Genomic DNA, 26,160 nt, shown 5'->3' with positions numbered 1-26,160 from the left:
ATGGGGGAGAGATACAGACATGGTGGTGTTGGTGAACCTTCAGGTGAGGTGTGAGGTGGCATGGTGGGGGATGAGGTGGAGGCGGCGGGGGAGGGGGAGGGAGAGAGAGACGGGGAGGGAGAGATGTAGCAGTCATAGGAGGTAGAAGGGAGCAGAGCGTGGGTAGCGGGTGGGGTCGGGCGTGGGGCAGGGGCGGGGGACATGGGAGTGTGAAAGGGGCGTACGTGATGGTTTCTGAGAGTGCAAGGAGTGCTGTGCTATTCAACCATCACTTGGTAGGGGTTAGGGACGTGAATAATGGTATGGGGTCCCATGAACCGTGGCGCGAGCTTGTGGGGGGTGGGGAGCTGTGCTATCATGACAGTGTCACCCGGTTTGTAAAGGCTAGAGGCAGTGTCGAGGTGAAGGTCCAGGTTGTTCTGAAGGTGGGATAGCTACTGCTTGAGGTGGTGAAGGGGGTCAGATGTGGAAGGGGTGGGGTGCTGTAAATGTTGTAGCAGGAGTAGGAGGAGAGGTGTTTCCCCAAACACTCGCTTGTACGGTGAAATTCTGTCCTCTCGGGGGCAGGAGTTTATGCCCCATTGCACGATTTTTACATGGGCGGGCCAGTCGTCGTCTTTGGTGGCTTCTATCCGGGTACGGAGTTGATTCATTAACATACGATGGCTTCATTCACAGATAGTGTTTCCTTGGGGCCAGTAAGGGGACGAATGAGAGATATTCTAGCCGAAGATGTGGGCTAGCTCCTCCCAGATTTTGCTGGTGAACTTTGATGCGTTATCGGAGTGGATTGCCTGTGGGATACCAAAGTATGGAAAAACGCACCTAATCAGGGCGTCAGTCACTGCAATAGCATGGTGTTCTTTTGCCGGGCAGGCTATGACGAATTTTGAATACGTATCAACAAATGTGATAACGTACCGATAGCCTGATTTCGGGGGTGAGCTCCCACTACATCGATCGCCAATAACTGCCAAGGTTTGTGGGCAGTAATGTACCCTGATGGGCCGGCACTGCGGGTGATGTCCTTACCCAAGGCACACGCTCGGCAAGATTGGATAATCTCCTTGGCTAGGGTGCAGGAATTGGGCGCCCAGTTGTTGTTGTTAAAGACCTGCAGGAGTTTTTTCAAGCCCAGGTGAATTCCGCTGTTGGTATGCAAATGCTGGAGGGCATCAAGGGCAGTGTCAGGGGCTAGGATGATATGCCTGGTTGGAGTGAGTAGGTGGTCACCCTGATGATATAGCTTTTTGAAGAGATGCTAGGGAATCCAGGGGGGTCGATACTTACAATGCCATTGTTGGAGATCTGGCTCTGACTGGATGGCATTGATGGGGAGTCGGGAGAGAGCATCCGCGTTGGTGTGAAGTTTGCCGGGGCAGTAAGAGATTTCATAGTTGAATTCCTCCAGTGTCTCACATCATCTGATAAGCTGGGCGTTGTGGGTGTCAGACTGCCGCAGCCATTGGAGGGACTGGTGATCAGTAATGATGGTAACTTGGGTCCCTGATAGGTATGCCCGGAAATGCTCTAGGGCCCAAATGATGCCTAGGCAGGCACTCCCTCTTCGTGGCGGCGTAATTTTTTTCCACTTGGTTGAGTGGCCCTCTTGGACATGGACCAGCACGGCGCCGATTGCAATCAAGGAGACGTCAGTGTAGAGTCAGAATGGGAGGGCAAAGTCGGGAAAGGCCACGACCAGGGCGGAAATGAGTTTGTCCTTAAGTTGTTGGAAGGCGGTTCGTTTCTCATCCATCCAGACGAACTGTTCTCCCGGGTCAGGTTATGGAGTGGCTTAGCGATGTGAGTGAATCCCTTCACGAAACGTCGGTAATAGGATGTCAGGCTGAGGAAGGCCCTAATTCCATGAACGTCTTCTGATGGGAGTATGTCCATGATGGTACGGAGCTTGTCTGGGTTGGGAGATATGTCAGCCTGGGAGATGACATGTCCCAAGAATGAGACGGTTCTGGTGGCCAGGATGCACTTGGAGGACCGGAGTTTGAGGCCTGCTTGTCGGATTTGGGTGAAGACCTGGCGAAGGTGCTGAAGGTGGTCGGCCCAGGTCTTGCTAAAGACGATGACGTTATCCAAGTAGGCTAGACAGATCTCCCATGCGAGGCCACTGAGGACAGATTCCATTAGTCTTGAGAAGGTGGCGGGGGCATTACAGAGGCCGAAGGGTAGAACATTAAATTCGCATTTCCTGTTGCTGGTCGAGAAAGCAGCCTTGCCTCTGTCTTCTGGTCGCACCGGGACCTGCCAATACCCCGACTGGAGGTCAAGGGTGGAGAACCAAGAGGTGCCATACAGGGAATCTAGGGAGTTGTCTATGCGAGGGAGTGGAGTAGCATCCTTGATGGTTACGTCATTAAACCGGCAATAATCTACGCAAAACCGCATCGTGCCATCCTTCTTCACGAGGACGACGGGGGAGATCCAGGGGTTGGTGGAGGGGGAGGAGATTCCGGCCTCATTCATCTCTTGAACCTGGCGGTCTTCCTCTTCCTGCTGTTTGGGGTTCTTCCACCAGGATGGCTGCCGGATCGGTGGGCCCGTCGTGTGGATCTCGTGGGCCAGGTAGGTGGTATGTCAAATATTGGAGAGTCCCGCCACGAAAAGGTCCTGGAAATCCAGGAGGTGGCGGCGAAGGGTGTCTGATTGGTGGGTGGAGAGATGGTCGGGAATGGGGGGCAGAGGGGTGGGGGGAGCTGGAGGGAGAGGGGCGCAGGGCTCGGCTTCCTCCATCTCTCCGATTATGAGCCCTTTAGGGAGGGTGAGGGGTGAGGGGGCAAGGTTGGCAATTCGGACTGGCGTGTGATGAGGGGGAAGGAAGGTTGGGGGCAGGAGGCAGGCCAAGAGGGTTCCGGGTAGAACAGGACAGATGTACCTGAGGGCCGGTTGAGGGGCACCTGGACTTCGTGGTGAGGGGGAATGGTGACAGCAGAGGAAATGGTGGTGGGGAGCGAGGGAAGGGGGAAGGGGGTATGGAGTCTACCGGCTGTGGCCGTGGCGTGCAGGTGCAAACGGCCCGAGGGGGAGAGGGGATTGGGGGATTTCTGGAACTGGAGCTGTCTGTTGTGGCAATCAATGGTGACTCCTAATTTCTGTAGCAGGTCCAGCCCCAGATATCCGTCGTAATTGCGACAGGAAGAGTTGAACACAATGAACTCGTGGTGTGTCAGTGCCGGTTGATGGGGGGTCAACACACAGGGCCTGTGTTTCCCCATGGATTGGCAGGGGGCCCGCGTCCACAAGATAAGTAGCCATCGGGAATAGTGGGCTGAAGGTTGACTTATGATGGGAGAAGTAGTGGCTATACAGGCAGGATCTGGCCGCTCCCGTGTCGACCAAAATTCTGGCTTTCACCCCGTTCAGCTTCATCTTGTGGTAAACTGGGGCAGTGGTATTTAGGGGAAGTGGCCCCCGCCACCGTGGGAAGGTGCGGGGACAGTCCTAAAAATCCAACTGCCGGGGGCCTCCTTCTTCTTCCTCCAGCTCTTGCTCCCCGGGTTCGGTATCTTTCGCGGGTGCAGGTTCATCCTGTGGCTCCTCGTTCTCCAAGGAGGAGACTTTAGGTCGGCCTGGGGTGGTGGTCTTTCACCTGGCAGCTTTCAATTGGTCCCTGATATCATGCAGTGGGCACCTGGAGCTGCAAGCAGAGAACTCCCAGGGATTCACCAGGATGAGGTAGGGGTTCTCCTTGTGACTGAGGCGCTGGTGGGTGGGGTGCGCCCTAGGCAGGCTGGGTGCTGGGGTGGGGCATAGGCAGACGTGGCTTGACTAGAGGAGCCGGGATGTTTGTGGGGAACTTTTTCACCACACTGATTTGCTGGGGTGTGGCACAGGAGGTCAGGAGGTGGTGCATGAGTTGGATATCCTTATCCATGTCTCCGGTAAGGTCATGGATTGTAATATGCTCCTTGACCATACTGGGGAGCACTCTGAGGAGAGTATTGAAAGTGTGTTGCTCCCGGGTTTCATCATCTGCCTCCGGGTAGGCAGCAGTGACCAGGCGTTTGGCCTGGATTAGAGTGTCATCCAATTGCCATCAAAAGTTGGGATAGCGCCACCACTTTACCTAGTGATGAGGTGATGGCCTGAATCATGAGTTTCGTGAAATTCCGCCAGGTGAGCCCTGGGATGATCTTGGGTGTGATATTGGCTGCCGCTTTACCCAGTAGCGGGAGTGTAACCGCGATTTTTTGCTTGTCATCTTCGAACCCAATGTCTACCAAAGGTTTAATAATTATTTTGCTGGTATTTCCTGATTTCCTCTCTCGTAAGCCCGGGTCAAGAACCACCGCTGTCCACCAGTGTAACGCTAGGTGTTTTAGGGTCGGCTGCCCGTCCCTCTAATGCCTAGTGCGGGGGTCGGCAACCCTTTGAACAAAGTGTGCCAGTTTATAATTAATGCCATTTTTTTTAATTACCTTGCGTGCCAGGTGTTATTTTTTTCAGCAGTATATAGCCTATGAAAATTGAAATCATAATTATACAGTACGTAGTGACCATTGTAATTAAAGTAAAATGTATTTTCCTGCACATGCATAACAAATGTAACATTTTTGTAGCATTTACTATTCTTTGTAACTAAAAATATATTCTTTTTTTAATTTTAAATTTATGCTCACCATATTAATGCGATCCTTGCCCTTGCTTCCCTTTGGCCAAAGTTGAAATTTCAGGTGAATATCTGGACACCTTGAGCTTCACACAACCCTTAGAATGATCCGTTGTAAGCTTGCTGCGATGGGGGTTGAGGATGTGCTTCATGTGTGAAAATATCTGCTCACATTGATATGTAGATCCAAATGCTGATATCAATGCAAAAGCTACTTTCTTCATGCAATTGAATTTATCAGGCAGTGATGTCCTGGAACTTAATATGGAGGCTGCATGATCATTCGTACTAGTTTCCAATATTTTTCGAAGAGCTTTAAATTTAGCTGACCACAATGATGCGGCCTGAAAGTCAATTAACTGCATTTCCAACTCCTCAGTTTCCATCCACTCAAAGAGAGGCGTGTCCAACTCACTGTATTTAAAGGTGTCTGGTCTGATTAAAAATGAAAACACTGGGCCAATGTGTCGGAAATCTTGAAATCTGCTTGAGAATTCAGACTTCAATTCTTGCATGTACACCTGAAGATCAGTAGTGTTGACAGGATGAATTGCAGATAAGTTCTTCAAGTTTTTGAAGAAACGGAAAGAACCAGTTTTAATATCTGATGAGTAAACTGTAAGCTTTGCAACAAATGCCTTCCAAGTATCATACAAATCCATCACTGTTTTTCCTGCACCTTGCAAGAGAAGACTGAGGTCATTTAGATGTTTGGTGATGTCTGAGAGAAACATAAGTCTCACAAATCCAATCTCTGTCCTCCAATTCAGGATAGTCTTGGCCTTTTTCTGATAAGAAAATCTTGATTTCATCAAAGCATTCCACTAATCTCTCCAATACCATCCCACAACTTAACCACCTAACACTGCTGTGCAAGGGTATATCTTTGTAAGCACTGTCCACCTCTTCAAGGAAAGCTTGAAACTGCCTGTGCGTAAGAGAAGAGTGTGCAACAAGAAAATTCACTACTTTTGTAACAGTAGCCATCACCTTGTTGAGATCAGAGCTCGAGATCTTGGCACATAAATTTTCTTGATGAATTATGCAGTGCAATTTCAGAATGGGGTGCCCAATTTTATCTTCAACCATCTTAGTAAAACCCTTGTTTTTTCCTACCATAGCAGGGGCACCATCCGTTGTAAATGCAAAAATCTTTCTTATGTCAACCCCTCTGTCCTCAAAATGGTCAGTGGATGTCTTCAGTATGTCCTCTTCCTTGGTAGTGCCATACATAGGTTTAAGACTGCACAGCTCCTCGTGTATCTCTGTGTCACTATACCTGGCAAAAACAGCCAAGCGGGGAATGTCATTTATATCCACGCTTTCATCCAGGGCCACACTGAACACAGGTGTAGTTGTTAAAGCAACAGTTTGCTGCACACTTACATTAGCAGCCATTTCAGAAATAAGTCTCTCCACGGTCCGAGCTGAGACAGGCATGTCTTTTATCCTTGAGATGATCATGTGTTTGTTTGGTATGCCATCAAATAACACCTCAGAGCACTCTAGGAAAGCTGCTCGTATAAAATCTCCATCAGTAAAAGGCTTTCCATGCTTAGCAATACACAGAGCTAGTTTGTAACTGGCCTCAGTTGCATTGTTTTTGCTAGCACTCAGGTTCTTAAACACATTACTTTGTTTCTCATAGCGGGATACTGCTTTCTTAATCGCTTCAGCCTTGTCTGCACTGTCCTTGAAAGTCTTCTCGTGTTTTGTTTCAAAGTGTCTTTTAACACTCGATGTGCGGCACACGACATTCTCGCAGCAGAGAGCACACACAGCACGATCATTCTGCTGAATAAATCCAAAGTCATTTGTCCATGATGACTGAAATGATAGGACATCAAGCTTGACTTTTTTCGCAGTAGCCATGGCGACAGTAAGAGTGTCACTCACGGCGGCTAAATAGTCACTGAAACAGCAGCGCTGCGTGACTGATGCATCACCAGCGGCTGGGGCCAACGTGTCTCATACTCGTCTACATCTCGTTGTACTCACGTAGTCCTCATCGCGGGTACGAAATATTTTCGTTTTAATTCAATGTATCATAGGAAAGAATTATTTAGAATCATACGAATATTTAAACCATGATAAAAGTAAGGATGTACAATACACATTCTCTCTCTCTCTCTCTCTCTCTCTCTCTCTCTCTCTCTTTCTCATTATTTTGTTGTTTAACTTTTTCTTTGCTCCTTCGAATCACTCTGCGCGCCAAGTCTGGCACGCGTGCCAAAGGTTGCCGACCTGCCCTAGTGTGTAGCTGGGTTCCCTTTTCTAGACCGGAGCTTAGACAAATAAGAGAGAGGCAGGACACAAAGCCTCAAGGCAACAACCTTACACGTGTATTGCTAAATTCTACAAGTGGAACGGGTAGATGTCACAAGAGTAATTATACTGAACAATTATTAACCTTAGGCCTAGATTGTGGGTGTATAGTGTCACGCAGGATACTACTCGGGACAAGATCAGGTAAAGTGAATAGCACTATAATCAAGAATCCTAGGGCAATGGGGCCAAATACTATCACTTAAAGGAAGTCTAGGTTTTATCTATCGGGTGGAGTTCTTTTCACTAGGGCCGTGGCACTGTTTTCACTGTTGGCAGTCTAATGTGTTTGTCTCTCATGTTGTTAATTATTGTTCTTACACTGGAGCCTCTGTATGAACTTAGTGTGAGGCTATATCACTAGATGGTAGCATGTTCACTCAAACTGACACTTATTCCACTGCCCTGCCGTATTCATTGTCTCACTGTTACTTTATTTATTCCATCTTTCTTTTACACTAACACTGATGCTTTTAATTCTCTGACTTCCCATATTCTGATGATTCACTGTTCTGCCCCTGCTTCACTGCATCACTTTCACTGTGCTTTCACTGTCACTCACTTTTGGGACTGGGCATAATGGTGGTCAGGTACAAGGGCGGCGGGAACAACTCAGCCTAACTACTGACGGGGCTGGGTTCCACCGGGGGCCTCCGTATTCAGGGGCCATAGGATCATGCGTAAGGGCATCCTTTCTCATCCAGGGCTGCTTGTGGCGAAGGGTCCCGTGTTCTTGGGGCTTGGGGCGGGAATCTGGCCCTCTGGCTAGGGCCAAACAGCTGCCTGAACCTCTCGCTCAGGCGCCTGACAGAGAACGAGGGGTCTTGAGTATCGGGGTGTAGAGATTCTCCACCCTGGGGTCCTAGGGGCGGTCTGGTAAGTCCCTTGGGCTGCGGTCTTCAGTGGTCGGGGACGCTGTCAGGAGTGGACTGCGGCGTCAGCCTCCGTCAGGGTCTGTTAGGCGAGTCCTCTCAGGAACCGGCTGCAGTGAGAAGAGCCCTGTGGTGATTACGAGGCCTCTCCAGTAGTCCTCCAGACTGGGGCCTCCCTCTGGGTCGTAGTCTCGTGTAGGAGAGTCAGCACCTGATGAAGGAGTGGCTACTGGCCGTCTCCTGCTGTAGAGCCCGGCTACTGGCCATGGCCTTCCAGGTGCGCAGCTACCGGCCGTCGCAAAGGCCCAGCTACTGGCCATGGCCTGGGGAAGGGAGCAGCTACAAGCCAACTCGAGGGCACCTTCAGAGTGGCTACCGGTTGTCTCCTGACAAAGGCGGGAGCAGCTACTGGCCGTCTCCTGCAGGAGGGTCGAGCAGCTACAGGCCACCTCTGTTAGGGCAACTTTGGAGCAGCTACCGGCCATCTCCTGACAAAAGCGGGAGCGGCTACCGGCCATCTCCTTATTACCTCCAATGGCTACTGGCCATCTCCTGCAGGAGGGTCGTGCGGCTACTGGCCGTCTCTGTTAGGGCACCTTTGGAGCAACTACCGGCCGTCTCCTTATTGCCTCTAGAGCAGCTACTGGCTGTCTCCTGTAGGAGGGTCGAGAGGCTGCAGGCCGTCTTTTTAAGGGCACATTCAGAGCAGCTACCGGCCGTCTCCTTATTACCTCCAGAGTGGCTGCAGGCCATCTCCTGTAGGAGGGTTGAGCAGCTACAGGCCATCTCAGGGGTACTGACTGGAGCTAGAGTAATAGCCCCACCCCGTGGTTGTCGGTGGTCAGCTCGCCCGGAAGGTAGTCTCGCTTTCCTGCTATGGTGGTGGCGGGCGAGCTCCGGATCATACAGGCGTGCGGCCAGGGTGGACTTACGTCCCTGTTGCCCAGAGTCAGGTCGCACTCTATTTGCCCCATCGTAGGCTTCTTCTGGAGGTGTTGGGCTGTCCTCTGTAAGACTATATTGCATTTTAGTTTGTAGTTACAACTGTGGCAACTGTAAAATACTTGTATTAACATTGTAGTAATACTGTAGTAACACTGCAGTAATATACTGTAGAACTGTACTAATATTGTATGAATTGTTACACACTAATTGTATTGTACATAACTGTATAGTAATTGTTACATATCATTTGTGTAATTGTAACGACTGTAACGTAATGCAATCATTTGTCGTTACATAACTGTAGTAATTGCAGTAATATTGTAGTAACTGCAGTCCAGACATCACTAATCCAGTCATGCTGCAGTCGGTGATAGTGATGATATGCCATGCCACTGGCTCGTGGAGAACAGTAACTTGCTCTTTGTTTCGCTTTTAGAAGTTTATGTTGTGGTATTTGTAGTAACACACCTATTTTCAATTGTTTAAGCGATTTTTTTTGTGTATGTACTGATTTTCTATAGTTTGTTTTTCTTCGTTTGTCTACGTTTTTTCGGTGTTGTCCGAGGTTGCATAATTGCTGGCTAATTCCCTTGGGACCCTTTTTTAAGGCTTAGTTTATATTGCACAGATATTATTGAAAATTATATTATAAAGCCCCATATTTTGTTATTTTATATAAAAAATATATATACACTATATACAACATAACTATATACTGTACACTAACTTGTTGTTTTTTTGTACGTATCGTGGGCAATATATGTGTCAGCAATGTGTGGAAATCTTTGTCTTCACGTTTGTGTGGAGGATGTTGTTCATTCTTGCTAACGTCATTTGTGTTGGCCATTTTTTTTTTTTTCCTGATTTTCCTTGTAACTTAATCTGTCTGGTTCCTCTAGGTAGCTTTAACCCGAGACGTCCTGTCGATGTATGGGTACGTTCCAACATTTTGCATTTGCCAGTCCCGTCAACGTACTGGTACGTCGTGCAATTGCAAGGTCCCTAATTTGCACAATTTTCAATTTTCACATGTGATTTTTCATATGTATACACGGGACACCTTCCTCTATTCCTCTACAAGATGCCAAGCAGGGACAATGCCTTACACTGCATAACCCCCCCCCCCCATTTTCTTGGCAATTCACCTGTTACCAGTGACCTGGGCAATAAAGACATTCAGGGCCAGAGTGATTCCCCAATCGATGACAATGTGGAGGACAAAGTTTAAATAGGATTAGAGGAAGAAACAGTCAGAAATGATGATCAGGTAATATGGCAAAAGAAGGTCAGGAATGGTGATGAGTTAGTGAGTGAAACAATGCTTATAATGCCTATATTACTGTTTGAAAACCAATATACTCTCGTACTACATATAAATTCGTACCAAATAAGTAAATACCGTTTATGAGTGGTGTGGAATAGTTATCCTCCCATAGAACTCGTTTTCTTTGCAGCCAGCCTGATAGAAAACCCTGTAAGGTAAGGAGGTACTCCTACCTGTATCGAGCATTTTAAACCTCAGGTGAGCGATTTCTCTATGAATTTTCGATGTTTCTCTCCAAAAGCGGAGGTTTTAGCCAAAAAAAAAAAAAAAAAATCCAAAAACGTTCAGGACTGGGGGGTGTCAGAGGTGCGAAAGTGCTCGGGACGTGACAGGTTACTTAATAAATGTTTAATACAGTTCTTTTAATTGCTCATTGAGTAACTGTGATAGTATATTTTCTTTATTACTTTGTAGATGTAATAATGTACAATTGTATGTATGAATCACATATTTTATGTAGGTATAGTTGGTAACTCTCACTGGTAGTAAATAAATACTATACTAAATGAATGAATATATACAATGTAGAATATTTATTGCTGATGCAAGTAATTAGTGACTGAATTATGCAGATAACTGAAGTAGGTATATGTATTTAAGTTGCAACTATACAGCACGTTTTATGTGTCTGTACAGAAGGTGTTGTCTACCACTGTTTATTGTATAAATGAACTATGTAACTTTCTCATTTTTACCATGGTGGGAATGGTGTGAGTGGTGGTGTCACACACCAGTTGACTGACGTGGCATCATCTCAGCAAACATGCACAATGACGTCGACTTCCCACCCTCTGGTAGCTGTAGTGAGTAAACGAGTAGCGATAGGTAACTTGAGTGAAGATGAATAAGATGGGTGGAGTGGTGAATCAGGGCTCTGGTTTTTGCTGTCATCGTCTTAACCTCTGCACTCCCGCATCAGTGGGGTTGGTGGAGACCGAGGTGGGGGGTAGGTTGTCGAGAGGAGGGTGAGATCAGGTGGTTGTGAGTTGTAAGTCGTTTCTTGCTCTTCGTTTGCTTGTTTTCTTTCTCGATGTATTCCCAGTCCTTTCTTCTTGTGATTTACTCGTTGTGGGATGATGATTGCCGCTACTTGTAGGTGCGTGTAGAGAGTATAGAGATGTTTCGTAGACTTGTTACTTAGAGTTAATCGTAGGGCTTTTCTCTCGTAACTCGTCCTTCTTACTGTGTACTCGATTGTGGTTACTTGATCATAGAATTGTAGTTTCTTGATAATGTAGAATCAACTGTAGAACTGAAGCTGATCTTGGTTAGTCTCTCGCCTGCTTTTGTAGAAATTCAATGTAGATTTGAAAACGAGGTTCGTGCTTTCGCTGCCACCATATCGTGTACAAACTTCGTAGCTTCTTGCAGTGTTTTGTGGATCAGTTATGCATATCCTATACTCATGGACGAAAGGTAGTTATACGTGAGTAGGTTTGTAAGTAGATAATCTTAGTTCCCATTGTCATGCAATGACAGGAGGTAAAGATCAATATAGGACAATGTATAATTTTATTTCTCTTGAAAAGATAAACTAAAGTCTCTCACACGAGTTAAGTATAAAGTAGAGTCCCACTATTACCTCCCAGACTTGTCTCGCTAGACCCTTCTCTCTCTCCTGTACAACCTTTTGGTTCTACGGCTAGCCCCTTTCTGCCCTCTACCTCTTTCATCCTTCCCTAGTTGGGCTAGTGTCACGTGTGCCAGACACATGTAAATGTTCGAGAAGCCCGTGTGTCTGTGTGTACTGTATATAGCGTTTCCGGTGACATACTGCACGCCTGGCATTCCCTACACAAATGTGGACATATTTCCTTTGGTTGACTCTCGCTGACACATTTCCTATTCCCACACCTTGCCTGGCGCTTCTATCTATCTATCCATCCATCATGCTATCTACTATGATTTGTATTTATAATATGGAGTCCTGACACCCATACTATTAAGCACATTATGGAAGACTGCACTGAACACAATCACTTGTGCCAACAACACAACATACACTCCTCGCGAGCTCTGTGGGAAAGCCCAGCCTCGGCCATGGCCTTCCTTAGGGACTTGGCTGTTCGGCCAGACTGCCTAGGGAACAACTACCACTACTACTACCACAGACAAGAAATCACCACTGCAGGGCCACACTGCGGTGACATGGGGGGGAGGGGAGAAAAAAAAAATCCCTGCTAAGTAAAAATGTTTGCTCGGCCATAATTTCCAACCGGACACAAGCACTTTGTCCGAATAAAATACAAAAACGTAAGAATGATGGTTTCAAACACCCAGATCACAGCATCTGGATAATGGATTGTTCGGATAATGGATGTCTTGATAATCGTGGGATTACTGTAATAATGTACAGTGGGGCAACTGTGCCCCCCCCCCTCCTTTTTATGTTAGTCACAGTCATTACAAGTGCGATTTGCTTCAGTTTACTGCCTCAAGTTATAGGTATATGTATGAAGAAATTAAACTGTGAAAACAGAGTTGATGTGCAAAATAATACCTTCACTGATATGGGGGAAAACATGACTGTGCAACTGCCCAATGCTTTGGGGCATTTGCAGAGGTCTATATAAAATTTAAGAATTTTTGTGTATAAACACTGTTTGCCAATGAAACCTTTCACCTGCTGCATCCCGGCAAATTTTTCACCAATGACCCCCTCCAATCTCAGCAGATTTTCAAAAAGTTTTTTTTTTGGTCTAAAACCTCCACTTTTTATGAGAAACATCGAAAATTCTGAGAGAAAATGCTCATTTGAGTTTAGAAATTTCCAATACAGGACACAGTACCCTCACCTTGGTACCGTGTTCTCTCAGGCCGTGCTCCAGAGAAGACGTTTTCTTGGGAGAGGTAACTATTCCAAACCACTCATTATATGTATATATTTATTTGGTATGAATTTATTTAAATGTACAAGAGTATATTGGTTTTCACACAATAATATTGGCGATATAAGTGTTGTTCACTCACCAAACACATCAACATATGGCACCTTCCTTTACGACGTTACTGCCGCCTCACTTCTGCTTGTTTCTTCCTTTGTCCTCCACCTCGGGAATAACTTTCGCCTTGAATTTCGTCATTGGAGAGACCATAGTGCGACATGTCTTTACTGGCCAGGTCACTGCTAACAGGTGAGTTGCTGAGAAAATGGCATGTGGGGGGGAGCGGGGGATAGGTGGGGCCAGACATTATCCCACCTGGCGCTGGGTAGAGGAAGGTCTCTCGCATATGCCTACCAAAAATCACCCGTGAACCTTGAAAAATGTGCAAATGACAGATCTCGCAATTGCGAAACATATGGATTCGTCATCGGGTGTCACCGTCACAAAACGTGGTGACGTATCCATACGTCAACAGGATGCCTAAGGTTAAATGTTAAACACTGTTGAGGAACAGAACACTGAGAAACAGAAAATCATACATTGCTGAGAACAGAAGTAGAAGAATGTACAATTACTGTACTTAAATATCCGCAACACTGAGATTTTGCCTAATACTCCGTATAATACTTGTAAGATCTTATATCCCCTAAAAATCATATAATTACCTCTTCGTTGGCTCACTTTGTAAGAATGTACAAATACTTAAATGTCCACAACATGAGACTTTGTCCTAATCTTCTGTATGACAATAGTAAGATCTAATATTTCTAAAAAATAAATCTGAAAATCATGTAGAATACACAGAATCAATGTTAAATCTAATGAAAATATACTGACATTATCAAGGAGTACAAAATTCAGTCTATAACAAGATCCTCGGCACCAAAAATATAATTAAATATGAGTCTCCCCTTTACAAACTCAGGTTTCTCTAAAACAATCTGCTCTGTAGTAGTGGGAGAAATGTCTGGGGCCTCTGGCTCTTTGGATATCAGAAACCCATGCTGCACTTTATTAATCAATCTTAGGAAAAAGGCATACATCCCATGCAATGTTTTCTGACAAGTAAATTGTGTAACACCTATATAATGAGTTTGCCATGGCATCTACCTGGATAGCACTTTTAGAATACAGTTACCCTTTTCCATCCCACAGTATATATCTTATACTTTTCACAATTAATGGCAGCATTTTCAAGCATGCAGGTATCTTTATTCATTTAACACCAAACCTTTGCTTTTCTAGTTAATATTTTCATAAAATACTGATACGCATTGTCCTATTAAAAAAAAAGAGGGGGGGGGGTTTATTGCTCATGTAATGCCACTCAGGGATGAGTGAGACTGGTCACTTTCATCTTAAATATCTGGACCAATTTGCCTAACCCCGGGTTCCTACACTTCTCTGTGGGGAGACAGGATTGGCTGATGGATGGATGGATGAAAAAAAAAAAGTAATCATGTAACATGATGAAATTTAGAGATCATGTAGAAGTTAATAAATTCCAAATGGTTATATTAAATTATGGGATTATGTTGAACATTGAGTGGTCAATAAATTTCAGATTAGTATATATCAGTAAGTACAGTACTACAGTACATATTTTGGTGACCACAAGCATATTATATTGGAGACTTTCTGGTAGGTGGTGGAATCACCCCGGACTTGATGCGATTATGGTACTCCTCTGTACAGTACAGTATCTACCATCAGAGTATCAAGGTACATTTTGGAATACTGAAATGCAGTAATGTGAACACATCTTTTGTTGGATATCCACCGAAGAAATTTTGCACTGCATATACTGAACCTAGGTTTGGTATAGCCTCCCTACCAAACACTGAATAAGTCCGTTTTCCACCCGGTTAATTGGTTATAGTGGGGGGTTTACTGTTTACTCCAGTGGAAGGCACCTTCCTTCAGAATTGTATATTTAAACCTTTATACAGTATTTCTTACATTAGTGAAGAGGTAAATGTCATCTTAGCACCCAACAAGTGCTCCAGCTTGTAGTGAATGCTAGGAGTGAGAAATGAATTACAAAAAAATCCTCCTCCCCATCTACTGCAATAAACAATTATTTTTCTTAGTTCTCATCACTTCCACTGCAAGATACAGCACTTGCTGAGTGTTGGCATCACTAGCCCCCTCACTAATATCAGATCTGCCATCAAAGGTGTTTGGGCATCACTAGCCCCCTCACTAATATCAGATCTGCCATCAAAGGTGTTTGGGCATCACTAGCCCCCTCACTAATATCAGATCTGCCCTCAAAAAGGGGGGGGGGGGTAAGTTCATCGAAGACATGCCCACTGTGAATGCCTAGTTGCACAGGCAAGCACAGTTTGCTTGGCATTAACACCAGATATGGCACACTTTCAGCTGTCCAAGAATGTTTTTCTACAAATGAATTGTACTACTGAAACTGTCAACCCTTGCATTGTGTACTGTAGTTTGTCCACTTTAACTTGATGAAGATTTTCGTCCTTTAGCAGCTTATTTCACATAGCTCAATGGCAGAGTAAGACAATACTGTACTATGGTCTTGTATCCTTTCCAAAATATTTTTTCGTGACAAGCAACATACTCCAGTGTTAAGCTCCTCGTATAGCCCAACATTCAGGAAGGAGGTGGTTACTGTCCATCTAGTTAAAATAAACAAACTAATGGTGTACCACGCACTGCAAACTTGTGTACTACAAGGCTGTACTGTATGGTCCTATGGACATAATTAATGCAAAAAGGATGGCAAAAAAGGGAAGGGATTTAATCCCTGAGTTAGGCAACTATGGCCATATAGCCCCGCAAGGTTACAGGGGCGTCCTACCACTCCCGGCACGGCAGTCCCGGGCGAGGTTTGAACTAGCAATCCCCAGATTACGAGCTTGATGCTCTACCACTGAGCCACCGTGCCCCATGGATGGCGAAAAAGGTAGACTATAAGTGAATAAAAAGGTGGGGGTAGGTGTAGCAGGCCAAGACAACAATGCATGGAATTCAATGAAGTAACTGTCATAAACAAGTAAGGACTGGAAGTTAACAAGACTACAGAACAGACAAGGATGATGAATTACAAATGGAGGGTCCTGACAAGGGAAGTTGTTGGAGTCAGTCTGATATAATACGCTGTAGTGTGAACTGTACTGAAGGTGAGAACAGTGTGGTTAGCTAAAAGAAAGGGGAATGGATATGATAAGAGATGCATCAAAACAATGTAAGAAAATTGATGAAGTTAGGGAAATGATGGCATCAAGTCACATGAATTATGTACATAGCACATGACAAAGGTCTGGCATCATCTTTTAAGATGACAGTTGTCAGACTGACTGTCTGACAGGTAATGGTAAGTGCATTTCTAAAGAAAATTACCACAGTCTGATATACACGCTGTAATGTGAACTGTACTGAAGGTGAGAACAGTGTGGTTAGCTAAGAGAAAGGGGAATGGATAAGAGATGCATCAAACAAGGTATGAAAATTGATGAGGCCAGGGAAGTGATGGCATCAAGTTAGACTAATTATGTACATTGCACATGACAAAGGTCTGGCATCATCTTTAAGATGACAGTTGTCAGACTGACTGTCTGACAGGTAATGGTAAGTGCATCTCTAAAGAAAATTACCATAAACATATGAAAAGACTGAGAGCTTGAATGGAAAGTGAATGAGTGTCTGGCCCATTTCACTGGGCATGCTGCTGTTTACTTCTCCCTGTTTTTTCTTTCCCTGTTTCCTGGACCCCACCTTACATTACCCTTAGGTGGAAAAAAAAAAAGGATGATGAATGATAACTGATTCACAAGGCTGAAAAGAAAGACATGCCTGTCAACCACGAAACCACTTACTACATTCATTACAACACTGGATGATAACCATATTAACCAGATAATGGGGTGATGTGGAGCCTGCTATGGTGCCCCTACTAATTATATGAAAAAATGCAAATGCAACGGTTGTCCAGGAATCAAACCTTCACTCTTTTTCCTCACACCTTGCTGCTGCGAGGTTCTGTCAACCAGAAATGAACATTGGTTCACTGCACAGGATGGCCCTGCAAGGATGGTTGTTTGCCTGCGGTTGATAAATCTGCTCAGCCAAAGAAGACAGGGTTGATCAAAAGCAGCAACAAAAGTATTAACCTTGTAACCAAATGGTGCCTAGTGGTTTAGTGGGATAGTGCTCCAACTGGCTTCAGCCTGTAAGGATTTATATCCCAGAGACAGTTGGAGTTTACTGCTCACACAATGCCACTCATAGGAAAGTGAGGCTGATCACCTTTGCCTGAAAAATTTGGACTGAGCAGCCTAGTCCCACGCTCCTATGCTCCTGATGGGACAAATAAGGATTACTTGATGAATGGATGGATCCAACTGAAGGTCAAGTGAGAGAACATAAGATTTTACAAGTTTATTGAGTAATTCACACAATCTCACCTTACTATTGTGGAGAGAGGAGATATAAGATGGAATGTGACCGGACAACCAAGGAACTTCCTCTTAACAGCATCACAACTCTGAAGAAGTTACTGTACCTAAACTAAGACCAACAGTTAAGGTTCATCATCCTAGAACATTATCTCAACATCTAAGCTTTAGTCTACAATGTATCGAAACTTTATACATTAATTTACATTCCAGCAATTGCTTGCCTGAATAATGCCTTAATATCAATAACATGAAACCTATCTTTAAAAATCATACTTCATCATAATAATAATAACTGGTAGAACCTACAAGAGACCACATTGCTGGCAGACAGGGCTGGGGTGAGGCTGAGCAGGGAGGCAGAGAAGGGATGTGAAAGTAGGGGTCACCTGGCTAAACAAAGTGGGTGGTAGCGGTGATGGTGGTGGTGGTGCAAGGGGGTGCTCCAAGTTGGGGGGTAGTTCTTCTTCAGCCCTGCTTGTGTTCTTGCTAACTTTGCTTCCTAGCATCACACCCTGTGAAACCACAAACTTGCATTACTTGTAACATCCATATACAATAATTTGTTCACATTTCTTCCCTACTTTTCAATTACGGTACAGGTATAGATATACTGTGCTGAATCTCAAGATATGGAATATGCTACCAGCAAATAATAACTAATTTATATCTACAACATTTCCTTGAGAACTGTCACAAGAAAATGTTTAGTAGAATGGATAGGTACTGAAGCCAGCTGCTAAATATCAGTAGGGCCATGACAGTCGGCATCTGCAGTTTAAAACAACATTTATAACTGATGTATAACAGCCAGCTTATTATCAACATATATGTACTAAAAATCTGTGACATTCCTAAACTGCAACAGACACAGGGAGTTGTAAGTAACACCAACTAATATAAGTGTCCTACAGTAAAGAAGCAATGGCCTACTATCCTCAAATACTCTGAAAGTTTTGTTCCCTACTTTTGGCAAAGGCCACCCACATTAGCCAGAAATTACCCTGCAAAGTAGTAGTCTGGTTCCCTGTTCCTGCACAATACTGGATTACTGTGTGAGTGTGATGCTAGGCAGCTGATCACGAGCACTTTACCACTTACCTCCAGAGATCAACTAAGAGGCACAAAGCCTTGTTCAGCTACACCAACGACAATTGGCTCGACTGCTTTAGTCAGTGGGTGTGCTCAAGAAAACCTGAATTATTGGATCAGGACAATAAATATGAAATAAATTCAAAATCTTAAAACAATAGAAAGATCCTAGCCTGCAAGATCATGGATACTGATGAATGATAACCAGGTATGACAATGTTAGGTGAATTAATGACCATGATGAATTTCTTACCCAAAGTTCCTTCTAAACTTGATTCGAGTGTTTCAGTACTGTCAAAAGACAACTGCATTCCCACAACATTACAGCACTGCACAAGCACTATACGGTTATCATATATAAATGTTCCATTCCCTCCTCCCCCCCTAGTCTCTTGAGGTGATTATAGTGACCAATACTTGGATATAAACAAGATACATTTCAGAGCATGAAACATCTTCGATTTAAATGTCTGATAAATTTTCCATCTGAACTACTTGATCTACATTAATAAAATTCTAACCATCTACAGTAATATTCTACTATTACTGAAAAACTCAGATCTGATGTATGGGACTGCTGATATTCAAACATCACAGAACTGAAAATTTTTTGCTGCTTATAGTGGACAACCACCCCTTAAAAAAAAAATAAATAAATAAAAAAAAAATTTTTTAAAAAAATTATTACATGAGAAAGGATTAAGGATCAATCAAGAAAATGGTACCAATATTATATTCAGCTATCACAAATGCATATCCTTTTATCATTTTAACTCATTTTCCCATATTCACATGGAGGTGGGGGATTTTGACTTGACAAGAAACAAGACTAAAACATTCCCCGCAACATACTCCTGTCCATTTTCGGATTCTTTTACAACACACATGGAATACTCTGCCCTCTACCCTCATAATTATGTGAGAACAATATTACCTCAGAATTCCATGCAAGTCATAACAGAATAAAAAACAGTGGGGAATTTTAAATTTGGCATCCTTTTTCTGACACATGGCTTGTATGCATGAAAAATGGATCATAAGGACAAATTCCCAAATATAAATTAATGTAAAGTTGGGTGGTTTCTTTCCACCCATTAACAACACAACCCTAAGAGAGAAACATGCAACAGCATGGATCAAACTTGAGGATGACTGTATGCAATCTAAGACTTTCTGTAAGGACATTCATGGCAACTGCACCATATAGAATCTTTTCATAACACTATTCAGAGGCAAGCTTATCATACCAGTTTACTTGCAAAAATTTTCTACTTACAATTTTTTCTTATATACTCCACATAACAGAAGTTTTATACACTCATTAGAAAACACTAAGTATACTGAAAACTGTACACAGTAACACTAACTTAATTACATTCTTACCCTGACATATGCACTACTTCATACAAAAACGTTTTAGGGCTATGAAAATTCAAAGTGTCAGCGCTTAAAGAGCTTAATCATCTCCACTAAAGTTATATATACATACATATATACATACATACATATATATATATATATATATATATATATATATATATGTATATATATATATATATATACTATATATATATATACATATATATATATATATATATATATCTCTCTCCACTAAAGTTATATATACAGATATATATATATATATATATATATATATATATATATATATATAATCTATATCAAACAACATGTTTCAGTCATACTTAACCTATACTTGCAGCAACATTTTCCAATGGATCTTACAGTATATTTCCTTTTTCTTTTTCCACCCTTCATTCAAGAATACAGTATGGTGATGATAAGCATATCTTCATTTGAGCACTCAGGATGATCATCATTCAGTTAAGAGCCATTATATATAAGGTCAAAGATCACGCCAATTCACATTACCTCCTTTGAACAATAATAAAACTTAAATAATAGTGCTACTAATGAAGTTTCTACTGCCTTAATAAATAGTGAATTAGTCCTCATGGTGAGAGAAGACAGTTGTAAACATTCATTAACCTCTTCAGCCTGGTGATGTGATTTACTTAATTGTCCTTGCTACCTCAAGATTATTTTATTCAGCTTTGGGTAGGCCAATTGTGAAGGGGTAAATGATAGCTATATCTAACCTTTGTAGATCAAGGCCAGTTCAAAGTTGAATAAAACTGCCTGGAAATAACAAGAATAAAATGAAAATACATCCTCCAACTGAAGAGGTTAAGGTTCATGTTGTTCTTGATTATGGAGGATACCTAGCACCTCTTCTTTACCAATTTGTCTCTGCAAATGGCATGTTAATATTCTCTTGTATACTATTCATGCAATGCAGGTCTGTATTATAGATAAAAATAGCACAAAAAGAGACAACTGAAGTGTATTATTAATGATACATCATTATGGAAATGGTGCTAGAAAGCCTCCCAAGCCCACCAGAATATGCCTCTACAACCCAGTGGTGGCAGGTAGCAAGGAGTGTAGTCACCATCTGACCCAAACAAGGCACCACAGCCACTCACCTTGTGTAGACCCTGTGTGAGGAAAGAGATAAGTCAACAAACCAGCAGCCACTTACCTCAAGGGGGGGATCACTCACTGCTTAAGCCTTCATCATGCCCAATCATACACCACAAGTCTCTGCTCCCACTGCTGCCTCCCTCGCCCTTCTGTCATCAATGCTCTCTTCTTGAAGGTGACCTGCAGATTTAGTTAGGCCATAATATTTCAGACACTGGATGCAACATTGGATTTAATATGGCCGCAGCCTGACACTGAGCAGAGGGTAACTCTATTCTATTACTATCTGCTTCATCCTTATTACTCCAGCAGAAGCATAATGGTTGACTCCTGGCTTGACTCCTCTGTCCAGACATTTCAGGCAAGAATGAGCCCCCATTCACCCTTGAGTGGCATCACCCATCAAGCTATACACTCACTTCGTTGCTGCCCAACTCTCTGGTGGAAGTAACGTATCGGTACTTTATATAACTGGTCAAATACAGAACAGTCTTTCCCACTGTCTATACTTCCAGTCCTTGAATTAACCCAATGACCACCAGGTGTCCCTCTGTCTATAAGGTTATCACCAAGCATTTTAAAATTAATGGTTTCCTGGGTTATGAGAAACAATCTGGCTTGTCACTGAATGAGTCACCAAAGGCAGCACTACACTGAGTAAGTGCATGGTGGGTGCCCTTGCCTTCCAGATTCCTAGAAAGAACATTTATAAATAAGCTGCCTAATCATAAAATAAATTTTGAAATACATTAGTCATAAGTGATGTACAGTGGAAAGTCTTGTATTACTGAAATTAACAACTAGCATCAAACCTATCTGGTAAACTAGGGTGGCATTACATTCTTGGACAAGTTTCTAAAACCATGTGCAAAAAGCGGTGGAGCATAAATGCTGCACAACTGGTAAAACTTATGTTAGTACACTGGCACATTACATTTGTTAGCTATGTGATAAATCGCTATAATGATGAATAAAAAGGCAGACCCATTTTCAGAGTACCAATAGAGATATGATCACAAATTCACAAGAACTGTGCCTCCCAGTCAGATGTTTGGGCCAAGATGTCTGCCCAGTATAATAATCTCTCAATTATCCTGTGTAATTCAGTCAACCCCACCACCAAATATTGTGAAACCCCGAATGCTGCATCGGCACCCTCAACTGGATATCTATTCAGCATCGAGCTGACAGTGCCACTACCCTAAGCTATCCATCTCGACCCTCTAATCTAAAAACTTTCCAACAATATTAACAATGAGTAAAAGATTAAAATCAAGCACAAAATGCAGTACAGTGTTGATGTAGTACATATAGTACAGTAATACAGCACATAATCAATCATACTGTACTCATCTAGTGTTGGTATCAATGGAAGGTACAGTAGTACAATATGCAGTACAGTGCACTTAATCTCATGTGGTCTACTGGCAGATGGCTCCCACAAAGGTTACTCCAGCATGGGAGGGCCATAGCACTAGGGAGTATCCACCACATGGGCCACAAATGCACAATGCACAGATTAATGTCCTAACTACACAGCACCCACAGCAGACAATGAGAGAGCGATGGTGGGCTTGGTGTGTCAGGTGGGCAGCTCCCACAACGGACTGTGATTGGATGGTGTGTTGCAGGGTCTGCCCACATGCCGATTAGGTCCCATGCCTAAGCCAGATGATACACATCACCACCGAAAAATCCAGTTTCCCATTTCTGAGCCAGATACAGAGCACTCTCACACAATAGAAGTTTATGGACGGCAGAAACCCTCACATCCTACGATTTCGCATTGTGTGTAACCAAAGAACTTATGGGAAAAACGGTATATGGTGGACAGCCCACCCAGGGCTTGGTCTTTGGGTCCCCTTCCAGCCTACCCTACCCTGCTACTACTTTGTCTAATAGTACTTCTAGCTAGACCAACAAATAGAACACCATGTACCTTTATTTTTGGTGACTTCTGGGCTTGTTAAGAAGGGAGGGGGGGTGGGTATCTGAGGCTCGGGGCATCTACTCTTGCCTTGCGGGGTGGGGCACCCTGTTGTCACTCTCACTGTCACTGCTAAGGTCTCCTGGAGGTGCCATAAAGCCTTCAAAGTCAACAGCTGAGACCATGATGAACAGGTGGGTACTGCTATGATGCTAAAACGGACCACAGGATGCGAGGTACAATATTTCTCGCGGTAATATGGAGGAGAAGTGTCTGTTTACCCAGGAAAGTCAGTAGATGGCATGCAGATAGCTTGCCAGCAGCCTGCCATTTTGAACCTGACTCGTTGCCAGCCACCTGCCTTTGTGTGACTGATGCGCACTGTCCAGCCTGACACTCGTAGTAATGGTGGGCAGTCCATTTTTGCCTCGGAATCATACAGCCGGATTCGCATGTTGAGAATTTCAAATCGCAAATTTTGCATTCAATTAAAATAACCATTTTCTGGGTTGACCTCACATTGTAGGTGATTCTCACCGTGTGAGTTCGCATTGTGTAGAGGTGCACTGTATAGCCTAATTTTGCCAGGTACTGATTTAACAGAGCAGTGCAAAAAGTGCCGGATACTGCGTTCGGCCGGATATTGTGATAACAGATAATTGGGAGATTACTGTATTTACATTCGCTGTGACTGTCTGCTTTTCATTTCATTATGTGTGTGAAAGGCCACTCAAAAACCACAGGTATCACCAAATAACAAAATGCATAACAAATAGTGCAGTGTGCGATACTAAGTGAAATCATAACTTTTTGTGTATAAAATACTGACTTGGAAATCATGCCTCCTGTTCAGTCACGGTACTTCTCAGTCAGCTGTTTCACTCAAGGTGTCGCCCAGTGTTTACATTCCCTGTGATCGTCTGCCTTTCAATCCATTTTGTGCGTGAAAGGCCACTGAAACACCATTTCTATTGTCAAGTAAATAACATATAGTGCAGTGTGCATTATTAAGTGATACTTTTTGTGTGTAAAATACTGAAACTTGTCTTGTAAATTGTCTGACAAGGATGCTACCCCTAGAGGAAAGCACGGTGATACAGGTCTCCCTCGTTTTACGATTGGTATGCGTTCCTAGAAAGGCAATCGTAAACCGAAATATCGTAAAGCGAAATTAAGGTTTAATGGGATAAATAGGGATGCGTTCCTGGACTCGTGTATAAGGAACCCAAGACCCATACAAGTGATCTAATATGCAATAATAACGATGCATTGTGTATGGGTGCACTTAATTCACCACCCACCCTTCTCATCACTCGCCATGTATACCTGTGGATCATTTTATGCCTGAAGAGGGTATTGGCTATCACCAACCCCCTCGCAGCACAAATGTCCACTAACGCACTCCCATTCTCATCTATCTCAGCAGGCACACCCCACTCACCAACTACTCCATCCACCTTCAATCCTTGATTCAAGGTAAACTACCTGATATTAGGAAGAAGGCAAACTTTGTTCCCTTATTTAAGAAAGGGAATAGACAAAATCCACTTAACTACCGACCAGTATCACTAACCAGTGTTGTAAGCAAGGTATTAGAAAAGCTTACAAGAAAAGCTTGGATAAATCACCTAGAAGAACATAGTATGATAACAGAAAGACAGAAAAGGAAAATCATGTGTTACTAATCTGTTGAGCTACTATGACAGAGTAACAGACACATTACAGGAAAGAGAAGGATGGGTGGACAGCATCTATTTAGATTTCAAGAAAGCATTTGACACAGTACCACACCAAAGACTTTTATGGAAACTGTACCATCAAGGAGGAATTCGAGGCAATCTGTATTGTTGGATGCAAGATTTTCTCATGAAAAGAAAAATGAGAACAGTACTAAGGGGAAATTACTCATCATGGAAAGAAGTGACTAGTGGAGTACCACAAGGCTCAGTGCTGGCACCAATCATGTTTTTAGTGTATATAAATGATATAGACAGTAACATTGGAAATGAAAGCTAACATTGGAAATGAAAGCTATCTAAATATGTTTGCAGATGATGCAAAAATCCAAAGGAGAATTACTAACAGACTCTTGTAAAGAGCTACAAGAAGAATTAAATAAACTTCATGAATGGAGTAATACATGGCAAATGGAATTCAATGTGGACAAGTGTCATGTAATCAAGTTTGGTAAAAGTGGAAAAAGACCTGACTGGGATTATACATTAGGAAATAACACCTTACACACATCAGAAAGAGAGAAGGACCTAGGTGTGATTGTCAATAACAGACTATCTCCTGCTCATTAGTGAGAAGGTACAGAACACGTATACACTGCTTGCCAATACGAGAATAGTGTTTACATACATAAATGAAGACATGCTTAGAAAGATAATGAGTCCTCATCTCAAACAACACATAGACAAGATTGAAAAAGTTCAAAGGGCCGCTACAAGATGGGTACCAAGCTTAAGGGATCTAAGCTACGAAGAAAGACTAAATAAACCGAATCTACCAACACCACAGGAGAGAAGGAAAAGAGGTGACATGATTATGCTATATAAATGCATATCAGGGAAGGAGAAAATAGACATAAATGATTACTTAATGCATGGGGAAACATCAGCAAGAGGACACTGCAAAAAACTGCATAAAAAGAGAGGTGATAAAGACGTAAGGAAATTTAGTTTCCCAAATAGAGCAATTGATCAGTGGAATGCACTACCGAATGAAAGTGTGTGCTAAAACAATTCACAAATTTAAGGATCTATCTATCTATCTATTGCCAGACGCCTCAATCCCGTTTGGGGTGGCCACAAACAAATCGCCTCCAAGTCGCCCTGTCCCCCGCCATTTCACTGCCCTGCTCCCAACTCACACCCCCCTCTCTCATATACCTCTCCACCCCATCCCTCCATCTCATCCTCGGTCTCCCCCTCCCTCTTCCACCCTCCACCTCACTCACATACACTCTCTTTGTCAGTCTTTCACCCTCCATCCTCTCCACATGGCCAAACCACCTCAGTGTGTTCCTCACAACGCTTCCTATCACATCCACATCCACACCACAACGTTCCTTTATATCCTCATTCGTCAGCCTGTCTCTCCACGTGACTCCACAGGCTCCTCTTAAATAACTCATTTCCACTGCTCTCACTCTTGACTTGTGTCCTTCCAACAATGTCCAAGCTTCACTTCCGTACGTTAGAGTTGGTATCACAATACTGTCATGTAGTAACTTTT

The 26,160-nt window shown here is 43.4% G+C and overlaps 2 protein-coding genes across 3 annotated transcripts in view; both read right to left on the bottom strand.

The window, feature by feature from the left end:
* Nucleotides 1-3,736: 3,736 nt before the first annotated feature.
* On the bottom strand, nucleotides 3,737-23,075 carry LOC145414002 (general transcription factor II-I repeat domain-containing protein 2B-like). The gene is made up of 7 exons (XM_080283571.1): nucleotides 23,011-23,075; nucleotides 20,996-21,007; nucleotides 16,946-16,983; nucleotides 8,754-8,828; nucleotides 5,741-6,576; nucleotides 4,655-5,412; nucleotides 3,737-3,944 (listed from the first exon to the last, which is right to left on the bottom strand). The coding sequence occupies exons 1-7, from the start codon at nucleotides 23,073-23,075 to the stop codon at nucleotides 3,737-3,739; spliced, it is 1,992 nt and encodes a 663-aa protein (XP_080139697.1).
* LOC145414012 (luc7-like protein 3) overlaps nucleotides 17,394-26,160 on the bottom strand; it is a 198,705-nt gene continuing 189,938 nt past the window's right edge. Inside the window, exons 9-10 of one of the 2 annotated variants that reach the window (XR_013899815.1) lie at nucleotides 21,052-21,173; nucleotides 17,394-17,914 (exon numbers count right to left, since the gene is read on the bottom strand). The gene's annotated coding sequence lies outside the window, so the exon portion shown is untranslated. Of the gene's footprint in view, nucleotides 17,915-20,765; nucleotides 21,174-26,160 lie in introns of those variants that run through there. The other variant, XM_080283580.1, reaches the window with a different exon arrangement.

The sequence above is a fragment of the Coenobita brevimanus genome, chromosome 98, assembly GCF_032717465.1.
Source record: "Coenobita brevimanus isolate Jiangsu-jjx chromosome 98, ASM3271746v2, whole genome shotgun sequence".
Classification (NCBI taxonomy): Eukaryota; Metazoa; Arthropoda; class Malacostraca; order Decapoda; family Coenobitidae; genus Coenobita; species Coenobita brevimanus.
The sequence above is the reverse complement of the archived record's forward strand: the minus strand, read 5'-3'. Positions and strand labels throughout refer to the sequence as shown.

Bases quoted from the DNA above. Each gene is read 5' to 3' on its own strand.
- LOC145414002 (XM_080283571.1), bottom strand. From the start codon at position 23,075: ATGGCACCTCCAGGAGACCTTAGCAGTGACAGTGAGAGTGACAACAGG. The intron at 5,413-5,740 runs GTAGGAAAAAAC...TTTTCTTATCAG, and splicing joins CGGATGGTGCCCCTGCTATG to AAAAAGGCCAAGACTATCCT. The intron at 3,945-4,654 runs GCAAGGATCGCA...TACTCTCCTCAG, and splicing joins TTGGCCAAAGGGAAGCAAGG to AGTGCTCCCCAGTATGGTCA.